Source organism: Nymphalis io, chromosome 25, assembly GCF_905147045.1.
Source record: "Nymphalis io chromosome 25, ilAglIoxx1.1, whole genome shotgun sequence".
Taxonomy (NCBI): domain Eukaryota; kingdom Metazoa; phylum Arthropoda; class Insecta; order Lepidoptera; family Nymphalidae; genus Nymphalis; species Nymphalis io.
Window position 1 is genome coordinate 3449258 of NC_065912.1, and position 17080 is coordinate 3466337.

Genomic DNA, 17080 nt, shown 5'->3' on the forward strand with positions numbered 1-17080 from the left:
AATATTAAGACCCCAACGAATTAACCGTATAAATAATATTGAACATATTCTTGCTTCTTGTTTAAATGCCAAAATATATAAAAAGCGTAACACTGATTAGTTATATAAAAATCAGTAAAAAGTTTGTAACAAGCTCCTATTGTATTTATTATCTGTAGCCGTTTGACACTTAGCCAAATTTATTTGACATAAGCAAAGATAATTATTAAATTGAATATTATATCCTGATAGTTCTTCTTTGTTTTAATGGGGTCTAGTCTATTTAATATTTTTCACAATAAAATCCCAAAATACTTATATTTTAGGATGAAATATTTACAGCTTATATACTACTTAAACAAAAGCCACATAAAGCGATAAATATGTAATTTGTAGTATTATTCGTTTAATATATAATATACTATTTAAAATATTTATAGAATGTAGTATACTGTGCTTTTATAAATGTACACGAAAACTATTTCAACCCCTTTTCGATGCATATACAGTTATGAAACAAAAAGGTTAAATTAAAAAAATTGGGTTCCGCTTCTGGTTTTGCATATTTATATTCAAATTCAATATATAAATGAGTAGTATAAATATATCCTCTGATATGATGAATATATCTGTCACATTATATATATTAATATATTATTATTCATGTAAAATCTAAAATTACCTAAAATTTAATTTAATATTGATAAACTGTCTTCTCTTTTTTAATGTTATTTAAAAACAAAAGGAAGTCTATGAATCCCGTTTAATTAATCTAGAGATTGTATACCAAAATAATCAGAACCAGTTATTATTATTTTTAATTTTTATTTTAATTGACTTAAATATAAATAGAATCAAATTTCTCATCATTATATTCCAATGGTAGGAGGATTAAAGTTAAAGAAACCTTACATTGACACATTCCAATAACAAGCACTACAAACAGTTTTTGATTATTTTTTCACGAATTTATAATATATTTCATAGATTATTTAAAATCTTGACCAATAATGTCACCAATTCAACGTTGTGTTTATTTATTTTTACTCCTCTTATTATTAGAATAGGCTTATTGTATTTGTTTCTTTTTTTATAAAGATTATATTGTAAACGAACTATTGTAATGTTGACTCAGAATACCTTTTTGAAATTGACAAAATTAACAAAAAAAGTATGATTTAAAAAATTACTATCCAATAAAACATTTAATTTCTTGTTATGTATTTGTAAAGCACACGTAGAAGAAATATATAGCTTTGTATGTGTAATAAAATAGAAAGGTTTGTAATTTATAATAGTATAATATGGATGGTATCACTTACATAATATTCAATTATATTTCAACGAATATATCCTAAAAACTATATAGATAACAAAAATTATTATCTTCCTTATAAAAATAAATTGGTGTAGTCATTTTTATTATTATATAAGTGCTTTGAGAAATTATTATTACATTATTTTGTTTGTGTTATTTATTGATTAATATTTTAAACCATTGTCTTATTGTATGCAAATCAATCAATATTTTTTAAATAATTCTATAGTTATTTATTATTTAATTTAATCTAGCAAAGATTAGAACAACAATTTTTGTATTATGTGATTTGTTTAGTCATACTTTTGACATTGTTACAAAAAATGTACAAAAAAACCATATTAATTTAGTAAACATATGCAATTATAAAAGAAAATGTTTTGAATAAATAACAATGTATAAAATTACAAAGTAGCAATTCGAATAATTTATTTAATTTCCGGTTTGTTTGTTGTGTCTGTGATTGTATTTATATTAGAAAGGATTATTTTTTATTTTTTTTATAGATAAAATTGCTTTAAGTTCAACTTGTCTGTATTTTCATTTCCACCTCGTAAATGTATTTTATAAGAAGGCACACTTTTTTAATGTATAAATAGTTAAACTACAGACTAAACAGTTTATTTTTACGAAACTTGTCTTGATAATAAGTCCCTCATTCTCTATTTTGGGTACTGTTCTATTTTATATCTATATATTTAATATATTACTGTATGCCACTAAGGAGGATGAACGTTTTATAAACGCAATTAAATTGTGTTTATTTATAAATAGAAGCCTAAAAACCAATTACAATATTTATGAAAAAATTACGAATTTGCATTCAAACTAATATCCTATATTTAACTTTTTAAGGGGAAAAGGGAATTGAGTTTCCAAAAATCCTACCTTAGTGCTCGTTTCCCTCCATAAAAAGCTACTGTGCAAAATTTAAAGTTTTTAGACCCACTGGTTTAGGTTACGCGTATCAGTCCGTTAGTTTTAAAATCGTATTAATAAATACACCAGTAGAAGTAATAAATTTTATTAGGTGTTAATTTTAATATCTTTAATATAACTTATGAGATATTTTAAATTTAATTATAACAAAATATCATATATTGTCAATTCGATGACAATCGTTCAGTTCTCCGTTTTTTATATATGCGCGGGAATTAAACTATTTTTTTTACTTTTTTTACCAAACGATACCAATGACGTTCTGAAACCGATTATATTTTTATTAAATCAAATACAATATAGAAATGTAATTATTAAATATATTAAATGAAGTACACAAATAAGTATTTCTAACAGTATTAAGTCAATATTCAAAAATCTGTATGATCTCTTTATTGAACTTGCCGCCCTAGCGATGTAAAAGTTGCAGGTTTAAACTCCTAACAAAAACTTTACGCTACTTAATTAGAGGAGTAAATAGGAATATTAATAATTATTTAAGAAATGGGCATTGCTATTATACTTAAAAAATAAGAATCACGTTGAAATCACGATAATAATAGCATAAAATAACAAAATTTTATGTCACGTTAATTTAAGATGGCCAAAGTTTTATAGGGCCCTGACGGCCTTACCGGTTGAATCACTCATAAGACCTTTATAAGATGTGTGATGAATAATGAAACCAATTATCCGTTTAGCAGAGCCGCTTGAATATGACATAATGACTAGCGCCATGTATAAATTGATATAATAAAGTAAAAAGATTATGCCAGGTGGAATTAAATAAAAAAAACTACATTGGATAGACTGATAATTTGGGAAGGGATTTTTTTTACACGAAAAGATATTCATGAAATGGAATATACCTACATACAAAATGTAACTATACGTACAGTTGGTAGACCTGTATTGCTGTCAAATTAGTGTCAAACAAATTCACAAACAAAAACAAAAGCATATTAAATGTAGAATACGTAATTGCTTTTTAGAATTTAAAAGATTTATCTATTCTCTACTTGTATATAATTTTAACAGATTACAAAAGTTTAATTTTAAATAACAACATGGTTACCGCGTACTATATAATGAAAATGTCAAGGAATAGAAAAAATACAGATATTCATGAATATTATAGTAACTTGCGCGACGATTCTTACTCGAAAACATTACACCATAAAGACCGTGTGATGTGTAGGGTTTGTATGAAGGATGGTTCTGTACCTATTTACGGTTCTGGAAGTTGCGATGTAATTGAGGCCTTACGAATTTTCGGAAATATAGTTGTCACTGAAAAAGACAATTTTCCAAAACATCTTTGTAGGATATGTTTTAAATTTATAAAAGAAGCAAATTTATTCAGAAAAATAGCGGCACAAACCGATAACTTTTTAAAAAGTCCGATCAAAGAAGAGGCTATTGAAGTATCAATGGACTGTCATGAATATTCTGAAGAAATTAATAACGAAGAACCATTAAAAAGTTGGCCAGTTACTGTCACCTCGGGTAATCAATCTAAGAACTGCAAAATGAAGGTTACCTCTAAAGTTCAATGTTATGTGTGCAATAAAGTTGTAAACAAATCATATTACAAAGAACATTTGACAATGCACGACCCTAACCATCATAAATATGTTTGTGATATCTGTGGTAAATCATTTAGACTGCGATGTGCATACCACAATCACAGCCTACGTCACGGAAATGGTTTTCCTTATAAATGTCAGTTTTGTCCATATAAAGGCAAATATGCTGAACTTCTTAAAACACATATGAGAACTCACACAGGTGATTATAGATACATGTGTACTGAATGTCCAGCTAGGTTTCTGTTTAAAAGCAATTTAAACAGTCACATATTAAACAAGCACAAAGAAAAAGAGCATAAATGTGATACTTGTAAAAGAGCATTCCACACAAAGCTAGCTCTGCAGAGACATTTTGAAGTGGATCATTTGGGCATCAAAACTCATGTGTGCAATATATGTGGTAATACATTTGGATATAGAAATGCAATGATGAAACATCAAAGAAGAGTTCATAAGAGAGAGAAAATGATGTTTTCGCGAATGCCATCATATTTACAAGTTGAAAATAAGAATTAAGTTATAATGCTTTACATAATCATAATATACTTATATTTTATAACAATAATAAATTTGTAACAAAAATAGAAGTTATAATTCCATATTTAAAAACATTTAATAAGATAAATAAAAATGAGATTTTATTTTAATAGTTTTATTCAATCCATTTTGTATTAACTAATATTAATAGTTAGAAAATTTGATGGTTAATTCTAGACATAATATGTTGTTTGATAAAACAAAAACTGACAAGTAGCTGGTACTTACTAACCAGGATGCACAAACAGTATTATCCTATGTAATAATGTACATGCATGGCATGGTACAGGCTGAATAATATTTTTCAGTACTTATATTTAAAACTGTATGATGCCATAACTGTTTTAATAATACAAACATCGTATACATCAAGACTTGTACATATTTCATTTCAAGTTTCTTAAAAAGCAAAAATATGCTTTAAGATAATTGTGAAACATCTTTCCAAGAGTTGGCAATACTTAATTCAATATTATATAGTTGCTACTAACGCTTATACTTTACAAAATAACTTATGCTTAATAAAATAAATAAATATATATGTATGTGTTTATATATTATTGTAGGGAAGGCCATGAAGTGAAATATACACTTCTTCTTTTTCTAGCGTGTTAAATATACCCTTAATAGTGGGAGAGCATCTTCAAATTTCCAAAAATGTTTAAAAAAAACGGTAAAAATATTCGAACGCGTCAAATATTAATATTGTTTAAAATCTACTTATCTCCGATGACGGGAATATGTTAATCTGCCAAATATTAAAAAAAATTGCATTTAGAAATTCTCGAACGTGATCGAGATTTTTTTTATTGTGAAGGAAAAAAATAAAGGATAATCGGAAAAATATAATCAGACAGTCTCCACAAGCCGAGTAACAAAAATGGTTAATAGAGTTTTGTGCAAGCTCGTCTGGGTAGGTACCACCCACTCATCAGATATTCTACCGCAAAACAGCAGTACTTGGTATTGTTGTGTTCCGGTTTGAAGGGAGAGTGAGCCAGTGTAATTACAGGCACAAAGTATATTACATCTTAGTTCCCAAGGTTGGTGGCGTATTGTTGAAGCAATGGTTTACATTTCTTACAATGCCAATGTCTATGGGCGTTGGTGACCACTTACCATCAGGTGGCTCATATGCTCGTCTGCCTTCCTATTCTATAAAAAAGTCCTATGTTTGTGTTTAGTTTATCTAAAACGAATTAATTTTTTTTACAAGTTTGTTAACCTTCCACTCCACTTAAGCTTAAATCGTCAGAATATTGTTATACACATGACGCGTTCGACTGTTTTTAACGAAAAAGTTTTTTTTACCTAGAATGATGGCTATATATAATAATAATATCCTGGGACATTTTTCACACACGGCCATCTGATCCCAAGTGAAGCTTGTACAAAGCTTGTGCTATGGAAACCAGACAACTGATATACTACATTTCAATACATAATTTTATAGATAATTACACCCAGACTCAGGAAAAACAGACGTTCATGCACACAAATGTCTGTCCTGGGTGGGAATCGAACCCACAACCTTCAGCATGAAAGGCAAGTATCTACCAACCACGCCAACCGGCTCGTCATATATATATAGGGATCATATATCGTGTAGTTCCCCTGACTAATAGATCTGTTAAAGTTTTTTATCTTCAAATATTCGATTCTTCAACCGAATGTATAAATTCCTTGTGCCGGAATATATTCACAGAAGATGAATATTACTTGCCTAGTATTTTTGACGCCAAGTTTGGATGCTTCGAACATTAGTTGTCAAAGGCAATTTATCGTTTTAGTTGGTTTCTGTTAGCATGTAGACTAATTAATGGTATTGTTTTTTGTTATTTGCTTATTATTAATTATAAAGTCATACTTATTTGAGTATTCTTTTAAAAAAACTCATTTTCATTTCTAGTCTGTAAGACTATGATAAAACGTAGGTAGTTGGAGCTGTCAAAACATTGATATTATGACATTAACGTCATTCATTAGTTTTGGAAACAAAAACAGTAAAATAATTTATTTTTATCTCTTCTTCACATTGTTTATCGTCAGTACACAATTACACATTCAAAATGGTGACATCCTATTATATAATGAAAATGGCTAAAAATAAAATATACGCGAATACAGATAAGTACTTCAGTAATATATATAATGCACCAATATCAAAAGAAATAATCAAAGAAAATTCCAAGTGCAGAGTTTGTCTTAAGTTCGGTGCTATATCTATTTTCGACATGGAAAATACAAACGACATTACAGAAGCTTTAAAGCTATTTGCAAACATTGAAATAAATGAAAATGACACATTTCCAAAATGCTTGTGTCACATTTGCTATCAATTCATAAAAAGTGCAGTCATGTTCAGGAAAATAGCAAAAAAAACAAATGAAACATTAAAAAATCAACCTGACATCAATGTTCTCTGTGATGACTGGGATGATCCATTTAGTGATGTAAAATTCTTGCAAAATAAGAATAATGAGAATGAATTTGACTCATTGATTAATCCGACTAAAAAGGAAAAAGATAAAAGAGATTTGAAAGTCCAATGTCAGACATGTAAGAAAATTATTAGAAAATCTTACTATAAAATACATATGACAATGCACGACCCTAACCATCACAAATATATCTGTGACATTTGCGGTAAAACATTCAGACTGAGAGTAGGCTACCATAACCACAAACTACGGCATACTAATGATTATCCATATAAGTGTCAACTTTGCCCATTCCAGGGTAGGTATGCAGAACGTCTTAAAAGTCATATGCGCACACATTCAGGTGAATACAGATATATGTGCACAGAATGTCCTGCACGATTTCTCTTTAAAGGAAACTTCAACAGTCATGTCTTGTTAAAACATAAAGAGCCACAGCATAAATGTGATAATTGTGAAAAAGCTTTTCATACCAAACTGAAACTCCAAAGACACAATGAAGTTGATCATTTGGGAATCAAAAGTCATATTTGCAACATATGTGGACGGGCATTTGGTTATAGAAATGCTATGATGAAACATCAAAGGCGGGTACACAAAAGAGAAAAATTGAGATTTACATATAATCCACTACAAACAGATAATACTTAAAACATACATTACCAAACTATAAATAAAATTGAAAATAATTTAATAAGCTTAAAGCTGATGATAAGATAGAGTATATTTTTTGGCAATTAAGGTGAGAATATGCAGAAAACGGTTTAACCATTTCAATATTATATTAATATTTAAGTGAAAATATTATTGAGAATTTAAATATTAATGAAAATAATTAATTACCTTTCTTATAAATGTACCAATTTCAGGTTTATAATTCTATTAATGTTAAAGTTTATTGTCGTTTAATACACACTTCTAAATAACATATATTTTCCATAGAGTACCACTATCAAATTATTTACAATTGTAAAAATAAATTTTATTATGACTCAACATTTGTTTACTTGGTAACAAATACTTAAATATTGTTGAAAGAAAATGCTTACAAAACTACGACATAAGTAAGTACAGTAACAGCCTGTTAATGTCCCACTGCTGGGCTAAGGCATCTTCCTTTTGAGGAGAAGGTTTGAAGCCTATTCAACCACACTGCTCCAATGCGGATTGATTTGAAATTTCATTGAAATTCTGCTGCATGTGTATTCTACATGCGGCAGAATTTCAATGAAATTTGACACATGTAGGTTTCCTCACAATGTTTTCCTTTACCGTCAAGCACAAGATCAATTATAAACACAAATTAAGCACATGAAAATTCAATGGTGCTTGCCCGGGTTTGAACCCACGATCATCGGTTAAGATTCACGCGTTCTAACCGCTAGGCCATCTCGGCTTTTTACATAAATAAATACATTTGAGGAAAATTTTTGGAGTAGTAACAACGTCAAATAAATTGTTTTTTCAGTGACGCCCATCGACTGACACAATGAGCTTCCCTAATTGACGGGAAGTGGGTAAATCAAGTATTACTTATTATTAAACGGAAACAGAATGGTAATAATAATAAATAATTAATTGACTAAGAATCCTTATTTTTTTACTATGTAAATGTGTTACTGGACCACAGGATTTACAGATTTTGGAGATCTGATCTGCAGAGATCTGCAGACCACTGTACCTTAAACGTCGATAGTTTTGATTTCCGATAGCTATTGATATTTAGCCTAAAACTATTATCGATAGTTTTCCAAACATTAATAAATAAAAACCTTTAGTAATCAACACAAATAATTAATAATATTTAATCAAAAACGTCTAATTTTAGTCAAAACATTGTATGTTGGGTTTTAAAAATAACCATATATTTACTTTATACGCCTTAAGCCTGTTTCGGCGTCCAGTTAGGATTTGACCACTTTTTGAAAAAATATCGTAATAAAGGGACGGTGTAGCTGAAATGCAAAGATAAGCTTTAGCAATTTCCTTTAATGTCTGTCAGCTTCGAGCACTAATTTTAATTTCTCTGAAAAAATATGTACGAATGAATGTATTCTTTCCCCTTGTGAATGAAATATTCTACGCGATAGTTACTAGACTCCGGTAAAACCTTTAGAGATGTGGTAAGTATTGATAAAATCACCTAACGATAGCACAAAATGGTAATCGATAGTATCAGTCAATGACTGTCGATAGTCTATCGACGTTTATCGTACAGTACTGCAGACTAGACTTGCGCAAAACTTATCATTAAGAAGAAAGAGAGTTATATATCTTTTCGCTCTAAGATATATCTCGCTCAGAGTGAGAACAGCTCGAAGTTACTAAATTAAGCTATTTTAAGCTTACTAAATGTTAAGTATTTGTTATTGAGCTATGTGATACACGTCACATACTATGTATATTCAAAAATAGCTATGTGACGCAATTGTACTCTAATTTCCAATTTTATATATAAGTATCCAATAAAAAGTACCAGCTATATTATTCTTATGTTAATATATATTAATCTTATAGTTTAATTCAATTCAGTAAGTTGTTTAAAAATAAATATGATTAAATTAATGTTCTAAATTAATAGTATACGAAATATTTATTTAATTTTTATTATTTTCCATCTAAATGCTTTTATTAAAATGTTTTTATGGCGTACTACATTTTCTAGGGCTTTGCTATTATTTGGGTCCTAATCACATAATTTGATTTTTAAAGTCTGGCAGCACTGCATCTTTTTATACATCTAACTAATCTGCATCGCTCGTTACTCGCTCTTGTTCTGAGCTTAACTGAATTAAATCTTATTACTAGTACGTAAAGATACAGTTTAGGAAATGGTAAGCTACTGATATACTCGCATTTTTAGTACGATATATATATAGTTTTTAACTCGCGAGCGAGCGAATCAAGCGAGCGACACAAGTCTTTCTACTGCAGACAGAATCAGACTAGTCTGCCGAACACTAGTCTGAATCTGATTGCAACGTAAATACTGGTAAATAAAAATATTTTTGTTAGCCTAAAAATCAGATGAAATGTTTGATTTCTGTTTTCTACGATTATGATTCTGGTAGTGTACGGTTTTGACTTTGACATTTAAAAAATATATAAATTGTATTTTCGATGCCCAATTCTGTTACAATCATTCTTGCCGTACAATCAATGTAACTCAATAATCAATAAGTACTTAAATATAATATATTAAGATAAGCGTTAGAGCCGCGTTCTAAAATGGCATCATCTTATTTTAAATTGAAAATTTTAAAAAGAAATCTTAAATTAAATAACTCTGCAATTGATTTAGACGAGGAACATGTAAATGAACGAGACGCCGATTCAATTAAATATAAAAAAAGTAAATGCAGAATTTGTTTGCTTGATGGTTCAATATCAATATTTAGAAAAAAAACAATAGATATAATAGAATCTATCAGATTATTTGGAGGTATTGAGATATCTGAAAAAGACAGTTACCCAGAATATCTATGTAATAGTTGTTACAATCTTCTTCAGAATGCAATGTTATTTCGAAAGAAAGCTCAAGAAAGCAATTTACTTCTTAGAAAACAAGATATGCCAAAAGTTGAAGTCATAATGTGCACTAATGATGCAGAGAGTCTAAGTGAATATAGTTGTAAAGGAAATGAATGTAAAAGAACAAAAAGTATAAAATATAAATGTGAAATTTGTGACATAAATTTTTTAACTTGGAGTGAATTAGTAATGCACAATAGTCGCATACAACACAGAAATGTTCGCATCCAATGTCCTGTATGTAAAGGTTTATTGACAACACAGTTGTATAAAAAGCACTTAGCTCGTCATCAATCAGCATCACACCTTGTTTGTGATGTTTGTGGAAAGATGTATCGAAAGGATAATTTAGTGCGACATCTACAGTTGCACAATTTTGATTTGCCTTTTCGATGTAAAATTTGTCCCTACAGGGGAAGATTCCCAGAGTCTTTGAAAATACACATGCGTACACATACAGGACAAAAGCCCTTTTCTTGTGATAAATGCCAGTTAAGTTTTTTAACAAGAAGCAATTTAAAAAGGCATCTATTAACACATAATAAACAAAAACCGTTTAAATGTACTGAATGCAGTAGAGGTTTTTATACAAAACATGACATGGCTGTACATTTTACGTCAGATCATGTAGGAATCAAAAATTATGGATGCAAAACTTGTGGCAACAAATATGGTACTAGGAAAGCTCTTATGAGGCATGAGCTAAGAGTTCACAAAAGAGAAAAAATGGCTAAAGGTCGAATGCCATTATATTTGCAACCTGAATATAAAATATAATACAACATGGGAAAAAAAAATATTTAGTTATAAAAATAACTGAGTTGAAAATCTTAAATATTTGGCATGTTAAAAAATACTAACATTATTTAAATCATGTACTCAAATTGTGTAAAAAAAAAAATTGTAAAAAATATAATATGTATATTATTCAAATAATTATATAGGGATACATGAAATACTACTTTGTTTGACTAGATCCTTTAATAACTCATTTAACATTTGTAACAATAAATATACAGTACACAATACACAATTTTAATAATGGGTAAATTTTTCTTAAATATATTTTTTTAAATGTGTAAATCTTTGGTGTAACATCTCAATTTTAAATTTACAATGGAAGAATTTTATACATGTAAGGCTTTTAAAAAGGCCACTTATAATCACATATCCTCAAGGATAGGATAATACATCTAGGCAATACAATATTTTAATAGTTCTATAGGAACAGTCCTGTGCTTCTTAATTTGGGACTATGTTTTGGTAAAAATGTAAAACAATAACAAACGGTACTCCAAAGATTCTATGGTCAAAATATTAACTTTACCTTATGTCTATTGTGCATTTCTTAAATATATGACTTTACACAGAACACAACACAAATCTATAATTTATGGTAAAAATTAAAAATTGTATTGTTAAGGGTCTTAGTACACATTAAGTAGAAATTACTATTATGAATGTTATAAATTAAGATCTCTAAAATTTAAATGAATGAAATTGTACATTTTACATTGAATTGAAATTATTAGATGATGGTTAAATTTATTTTAAATAAATTATTTTTTTTACATTATCACCCTATTGTATTATAACCCTTGGTCTAGCATATTTAGGATAAATAATTTCTTATATCTACACTAAAATAATAAATAAATGTAAATAGACTAGTAACATACAAGTCTTAGCTAATATATTGTATAATTAAGATTTAGGAAAGCAAAGTAATTGTTGCTGTAAAAATTATGTTTTACCCATTTAATTAATGATTTTATATAAAATCTATCAAATTAAATTAATAATCTTAATTATCAAATCTAATAAATATTTATGTTTCATGACTTTTTTTTGTCCCAGGCACATTGTATTGTTAATAAAAATGCTAAAACTTGGAAAAATGTATAGATATAAATAGTAAGTTGGACCGCTAGATGTGTACAAAAAGCAATGTACTAGTCATATGATGGACCTCTACACATTGTGACTATAAACATGGACGCAAACATGAATTCCAGCATTTGTAATGATAACATGAGTGTACACCAAATGTACTCAATTCTTAAAATAACTACTTGCCATTTCAGTAAGTACACAACACCTCCTATCGAAGGAACTGTCAGAAGTACTGAAAACATTACTGGTACATCTGTGGAAAAGTAAAAAAATTCTATATTTTATATTATAAATGTTATAATTATTATAAAACAGTAAATAAAATAAGAATTTTACCACTAATTTTACTTTGAAAAAGAAAGATGTACACTGTGATATTCAACTATAAATAGATTTTAGATAATTACCTCTTTCGCTTAGACTTCCTTTACGGCCTAAGAAAAGTCTAGCAGCTTCGACGATAAAAAGGGCTACCAGTACTCCATAATCTTGTCCCAGCCTTGTTCTTTTATGATATATATCATCATATTTTCCTCCAATCAATACAGACTTCAGAATTAATGTTCCTAATTCACACGTAGCGAATAGTCCGAAGTAAAAAGAATTAATGTATAAAAGTATTTCATACGCTAAGCTTGAATTTACCATACTGCAAAAATAGTCGCCAAGTGGTTTACAATTTTATTATGGGACTTTTGTTTTGATTAATTTTAACAAGAGAGGATTTAGAGATTTTATGAAAAATTAGAACAAAAATTTAAAAATAGAACGAGGGTGTTGCGCTGATGACAGACTAAGAAGGAACATTTCCGTTTACTTGAAGTCTAAAATATTCTTGCCATTACCACTAAAATGTACCTTAATATTTCATAAAATTAATTGAATTCAACAATATATTAAATATGTAATTTGTTTTAAACATGTAATTAATAAAATGATTATTATTACAATAGACCATACTGAAATGTGAAGAAACGAATTATTAATGTATGGTGTGCTGTGTAAAATGTAAGGAGAAGTATCTCATATCTTCCCCCAAAAATTTATCTTCCAAAATGTTTGAATTAAGGATTCCATAAATTGCCATAAAACCTACTAACGCTACTGTAGTTACAAGCTATAATCATGAATGAGATTTATAAATTGCATTATTTCAATTTTTTTGAAAATAACTTATTTTGAAGGCCTAATTTTCTTTTTCAAATTCCGATTGCAAGAGCTACTTTAAATTTCACTACTAGTTTTAGTAGCGCCATCTAAATTTCAAACATATGTTGGTACACTTTTATACACAAAGATACTTCTCCTTATTCCTACAATCCATAGTGCATAACTACATAGTACAGACTTCAAAGTGACAGAGTATCTAGCAGGCAGGCAACATTGAAAAGATTAATATTAAAATATTGTCATAACTCCTCATAGTTAAGATTCAAGTCATCGAAACACGACGACGTGATTGTGAGCGGTCGTGTTTTATATAGGTACACGTGCAGTCAAAGTAACCTATTAATTTATATAATTAAGATTTTTTGTGAATTAATGGATGGTTAAAAATTAAGCGCAGACACTTTTGTTGAATTGGACGACTTGGTAAGTATTTGATTTTTAGAAAACTAGATACAAAAACCACGCGCTCTTGAAAGCACGTTGTAATGAGTTCTTTTCATTTTTAAGATATTTAGTTATTTTTTATTTTACTTTTACATGAACTATGTTATTGATCGAAAGCTTTTTCGAATAATATTTTAATTACATTGTTTTTAACGCTTAGTTTCATCTGGGTCTGAGTAGTTTACCGTTTTGTTGATGATCCCGTTTGTCGTAAGGTAGTTATTTTTAGGTACTTTGATTAAAACATTGTTATAGAATTAATGCGTATCCTAGAAATTTTTAAAAATCATTAATAATTATTCATCATTAATTGTAATTAACGAAAAAAAGTTTAATAATTTAGTGCCTTGCGACATTTCGTTTTGTATCACTTTATCTAATTTATATTGGGTAAATATTCTATTTAGAATACTATATAACCAATATATTTCGTACATACTAAAGAAAATAGTAAAAAAAATGCAGCTTTACTATAAAATAATATAAATATATAAATGTAAAATATATATACTAAAAAATTTACTAACATTGTGTAGAAGTTTTTTTTATGGCATAAGCTGGTAGCATAATTATGTGAATTACAAATTAAAGTATTACCAAAATGATGCAGTAAAGTGCACAAGATCTTCAATATTGTTTGAAAATATGTATGACTGACACAATCTTTGCAATTCTCTTTGTCAGAATCATTAATTATTCAAAACACATCCTACCCTTACATGTGTCATGACTTATTGCATTTAAAATTAATGTAGACAATTGAAAACAGCAAATATAGTTTAAGATATTTCACATAATTAATCAATATTCTTTGAAAAAATTACTGGTACACAACTATTGCTTATTATTTATTGCAACAAAAAAGATTGATCCCTCTTGTTTATATTTAATACATTCCTTTAAATGAGACAGAATATTGTCAACTAAAATATTCTATTATTACTTATGTTGTGATCAATAAAAGTTTAGTTCTTTTTTTATTGTTGGCTTACACTTGACTTAAATACTACATATTAACACATTGATCTTTTTTTCCTTTTCTGGCATGTATCTATGCTATTTTAGCAGAAAATATTCTGCCAATGTCATGTATAAAAATATATATGTTATTGTTCAACCATTTTTCATATGTATTATTCTACATATTAGCATTTATTTTTATTTATTATATTATTAGCTTTTTATCATTAAATCTATAATTCTTAATATGTTACAAGATCATACTTATTCTCTACCCATGGCTTCCCCTATCTGTGAAGGTGTAGGTTTTACTTACCCTGTCCTTTACTGTAACTCTGTTAACATGTGTAGAATTTAATGTTGATCCGTTAAGTAGTTAGGTTGTGAATATGTAAGAAACAAATGAACAATCTCACTTTTGCATTTATTATAGTAGAAAGGATTATAATTTATCATGCAAGAAATATCAGAAATCTTAAATTGTATTATATTTATATAATTCAAGTGAAAATTAGCAATTGCACTTTGTTATTGAGCAAGCGAAGTCTTATTTTAATATGTATTTCTGACTTAAATAGTATTTGTATCATGAATGATAAAGATACAACATTCAATTATGATTAAACTGTTAGCTTCATAATTTATTACTAGATAGGTCAATGGACAGTTGAGTTGATTAAATTTTCTTTATTTATTGTGATTCCTCTAATAAAGTGAGTGGAAAAGAATCAATCAAAAGCCAATCGTCGTCCACTGCTGAACATAGGCCTCTCCCAAGGTGCCCCAAAGCTCCCTGTCCTCCGCCTTCCGCATCCAGTTTAACAGATTTATATTTGCATGAAAAAATAAATAAATAATAGAAACAATATACAAAATCAATAGGATTTATTGTTATTACCTGAGTTGCTACCTGAGTTGATAACTTATTTATCATAAATTATTTAATATTTACAACCATTGGCAGTATTATAATGATACTCATATTTCTAAGGAATTAGCTGGACTTTAAACTAACTCAAATTTTGCATTGTTAAGGCTTTAAGTTAAACAATGATTAGAATAAAATGTATTTATAGATATGTTTAGTGCAAATATTATTTTCTTTGCAGATTGAGGCTACACAGATGAACATAACAGTTTTATGATAGTGGGTGTGATGGAAATGTCACACCAGGGCGGTGCGGAGGCCGAGAGCCTGCTCCGCTCTGAGCGGAGCGGCGTCATCATGCCCGGACAAAGGCGTAAGTTTTTTTTTTATATCTATTTTAAGCCAAAAATCCAATGTTTTAAGGTCAGTCATGGTCATTTTGGTTAAGAACTTTTTTTTCTTTATTAAATGTGTAAAAGTAACTTGACCTTACATTGATTTACAGTTGCGTTTGCCATTAACGTCACTGGCTTATTTAATCTTTGTACCGGAATACAGAAACACTGAGTATTGCTGTTTGACGATAGAATAATTGGTGAATGGGTGGTCCTTATCAAGACGGATACTAGTTAAATTTTTTTTAATTTACATTTCTGAATCGGTATTCAAACGCTCTGTTATTAAGCTCCCTTGGTGTATTGGCTTAGAAATCTAAATGAGCTAATACTCTTGCGATATTTATATCCTCCGAGATTTACGAGGTTGTTTCGTTATTAAACTTTTAGTGCAATATATATGACTTGAAAGAAATCCTTCGTCATAGTCTTTTCCTGGTTTTGTACACAATACTTAGTTTAAAGCAGTTGTTAAATAATTTTTATTTATTTCTATATAACAATTAGCAATACAAATGTTTCCAAAAAATATTCTTAGTCGCTTCCTTTGCTTAAAGAAAGCGTCCTCTGTTAACTTACTCCAGATTTGAAGGTTTTACCATTACAATGCTCCACTGCGAGTTGGGGATATACATACACATACACGCAGTAAAATTTTATCTGACACTTGCAGGTTTCCTCACGATGTTATCTTTTATCGCCTAGCTTGATATTATGTGCACTCTAAGCTTGCGAAATTTCAGTATTCGCTTAACGGAATTGAACCCGCATTCTTTGATTGTGATCTATGGACGCCATTGGAACGAAATAATCATTTTAATGCAAAGAAAAATGTTCCAATTTATGTCCCATAAAACGTACGCTTTTCAGCTCATTGATTTGGGTGTATGTATTTTGGTGATAACAACCTTTATCACACTGACCTTTATACGAGATTAAAGCGCAGAACCAAGGAGAAGATAAGGTGAATTTATCACGTTTTTATTAAGCATAATGTTCGAATATTACGTTGATAT

The 17080-nt window shown here is 28.7% G+C and overlaps 4 protein-coding genes across 4 annotated transcripts in view; all 4 read left to right on the plus strand.

Moving 5' to 3' along the window:
* The first annotated feature begins 3175 nt into the window (after window positions 1-3175).
* On the plus strand, window positions 3176-4391 carry LOC126778227 (zinc finger protein 761-like). Its single transcript, XM_050501708.1, has one exon. The coding sequence runs from the start codon at window positions 3304-3306 to the stop codon at window positions 4339-4341; it is 1038 nt and encodes a 345-aa protein (XP_050357665.1). The 5' UTR covers window positions 3176-3303; the 3' UTR covers window positions 4342-4391.
* A 1945-nt stretch (window positions 4392-6336) lies between these two features.
* LOC126778231 (uncharacterized) lies at window positions 6337-7393 on the plus strand. Its single transcript, XM_050501715.1, has 2 exons — window positions 6337-6921; window positions 7101-7393. Exons 1-2 carry the CDS (start codon window positions 6432-6434, stop codon window positions 7103-7105), a joined length of 495 nt encoding a protein of 164 aa, XP_050357672.1. The 5' UTR covers window positions 6337-6431; the 3' UTR covers window positions 7106-7393.
* A 2014-nt stretch (window positions 7394-9407) lies between these two features.
* Window positions 9408-11234, plus strand: LOC126778222 (gastrula zinc finger protein XlCGF17.1-like). Its single transcript, XM_050501700.1, has one exon. It carries the CDS (start codon window positions 10032-10034, stop codon window positions 11109-11111), a length of 1080 nt encoding a protein of 359 aa, XP_050357657.1. The 5' UTR covers window positions 9408-10031; the 3' UTR covers window positions 11112-11234.
* A 2438-nt stretch (window positions 11235-13672) lies between these two features.
* The window catches only part of LOC126778169 (equilibrative nucleoside transporter 3), a 37322-nt gene continuing 33914 nt past the window's right edge, over window positions 13673-17080 (plus strand). Inside the window, exons 1-2 of the mRNA XM_050501618.1 lie at window positions 13673-13820; window positions 15911-16042. Of these exons, the coding sequence (XP_050357575.1) occupies window positions 15943-16042 (100 nt within the window). The 5' untranslated portion in view covers window positions 13673-13820; window positions 15911-15942. The remainder of the gene's footprint in view (window positions 13821-15910; window positions 16043-17080) is intronic.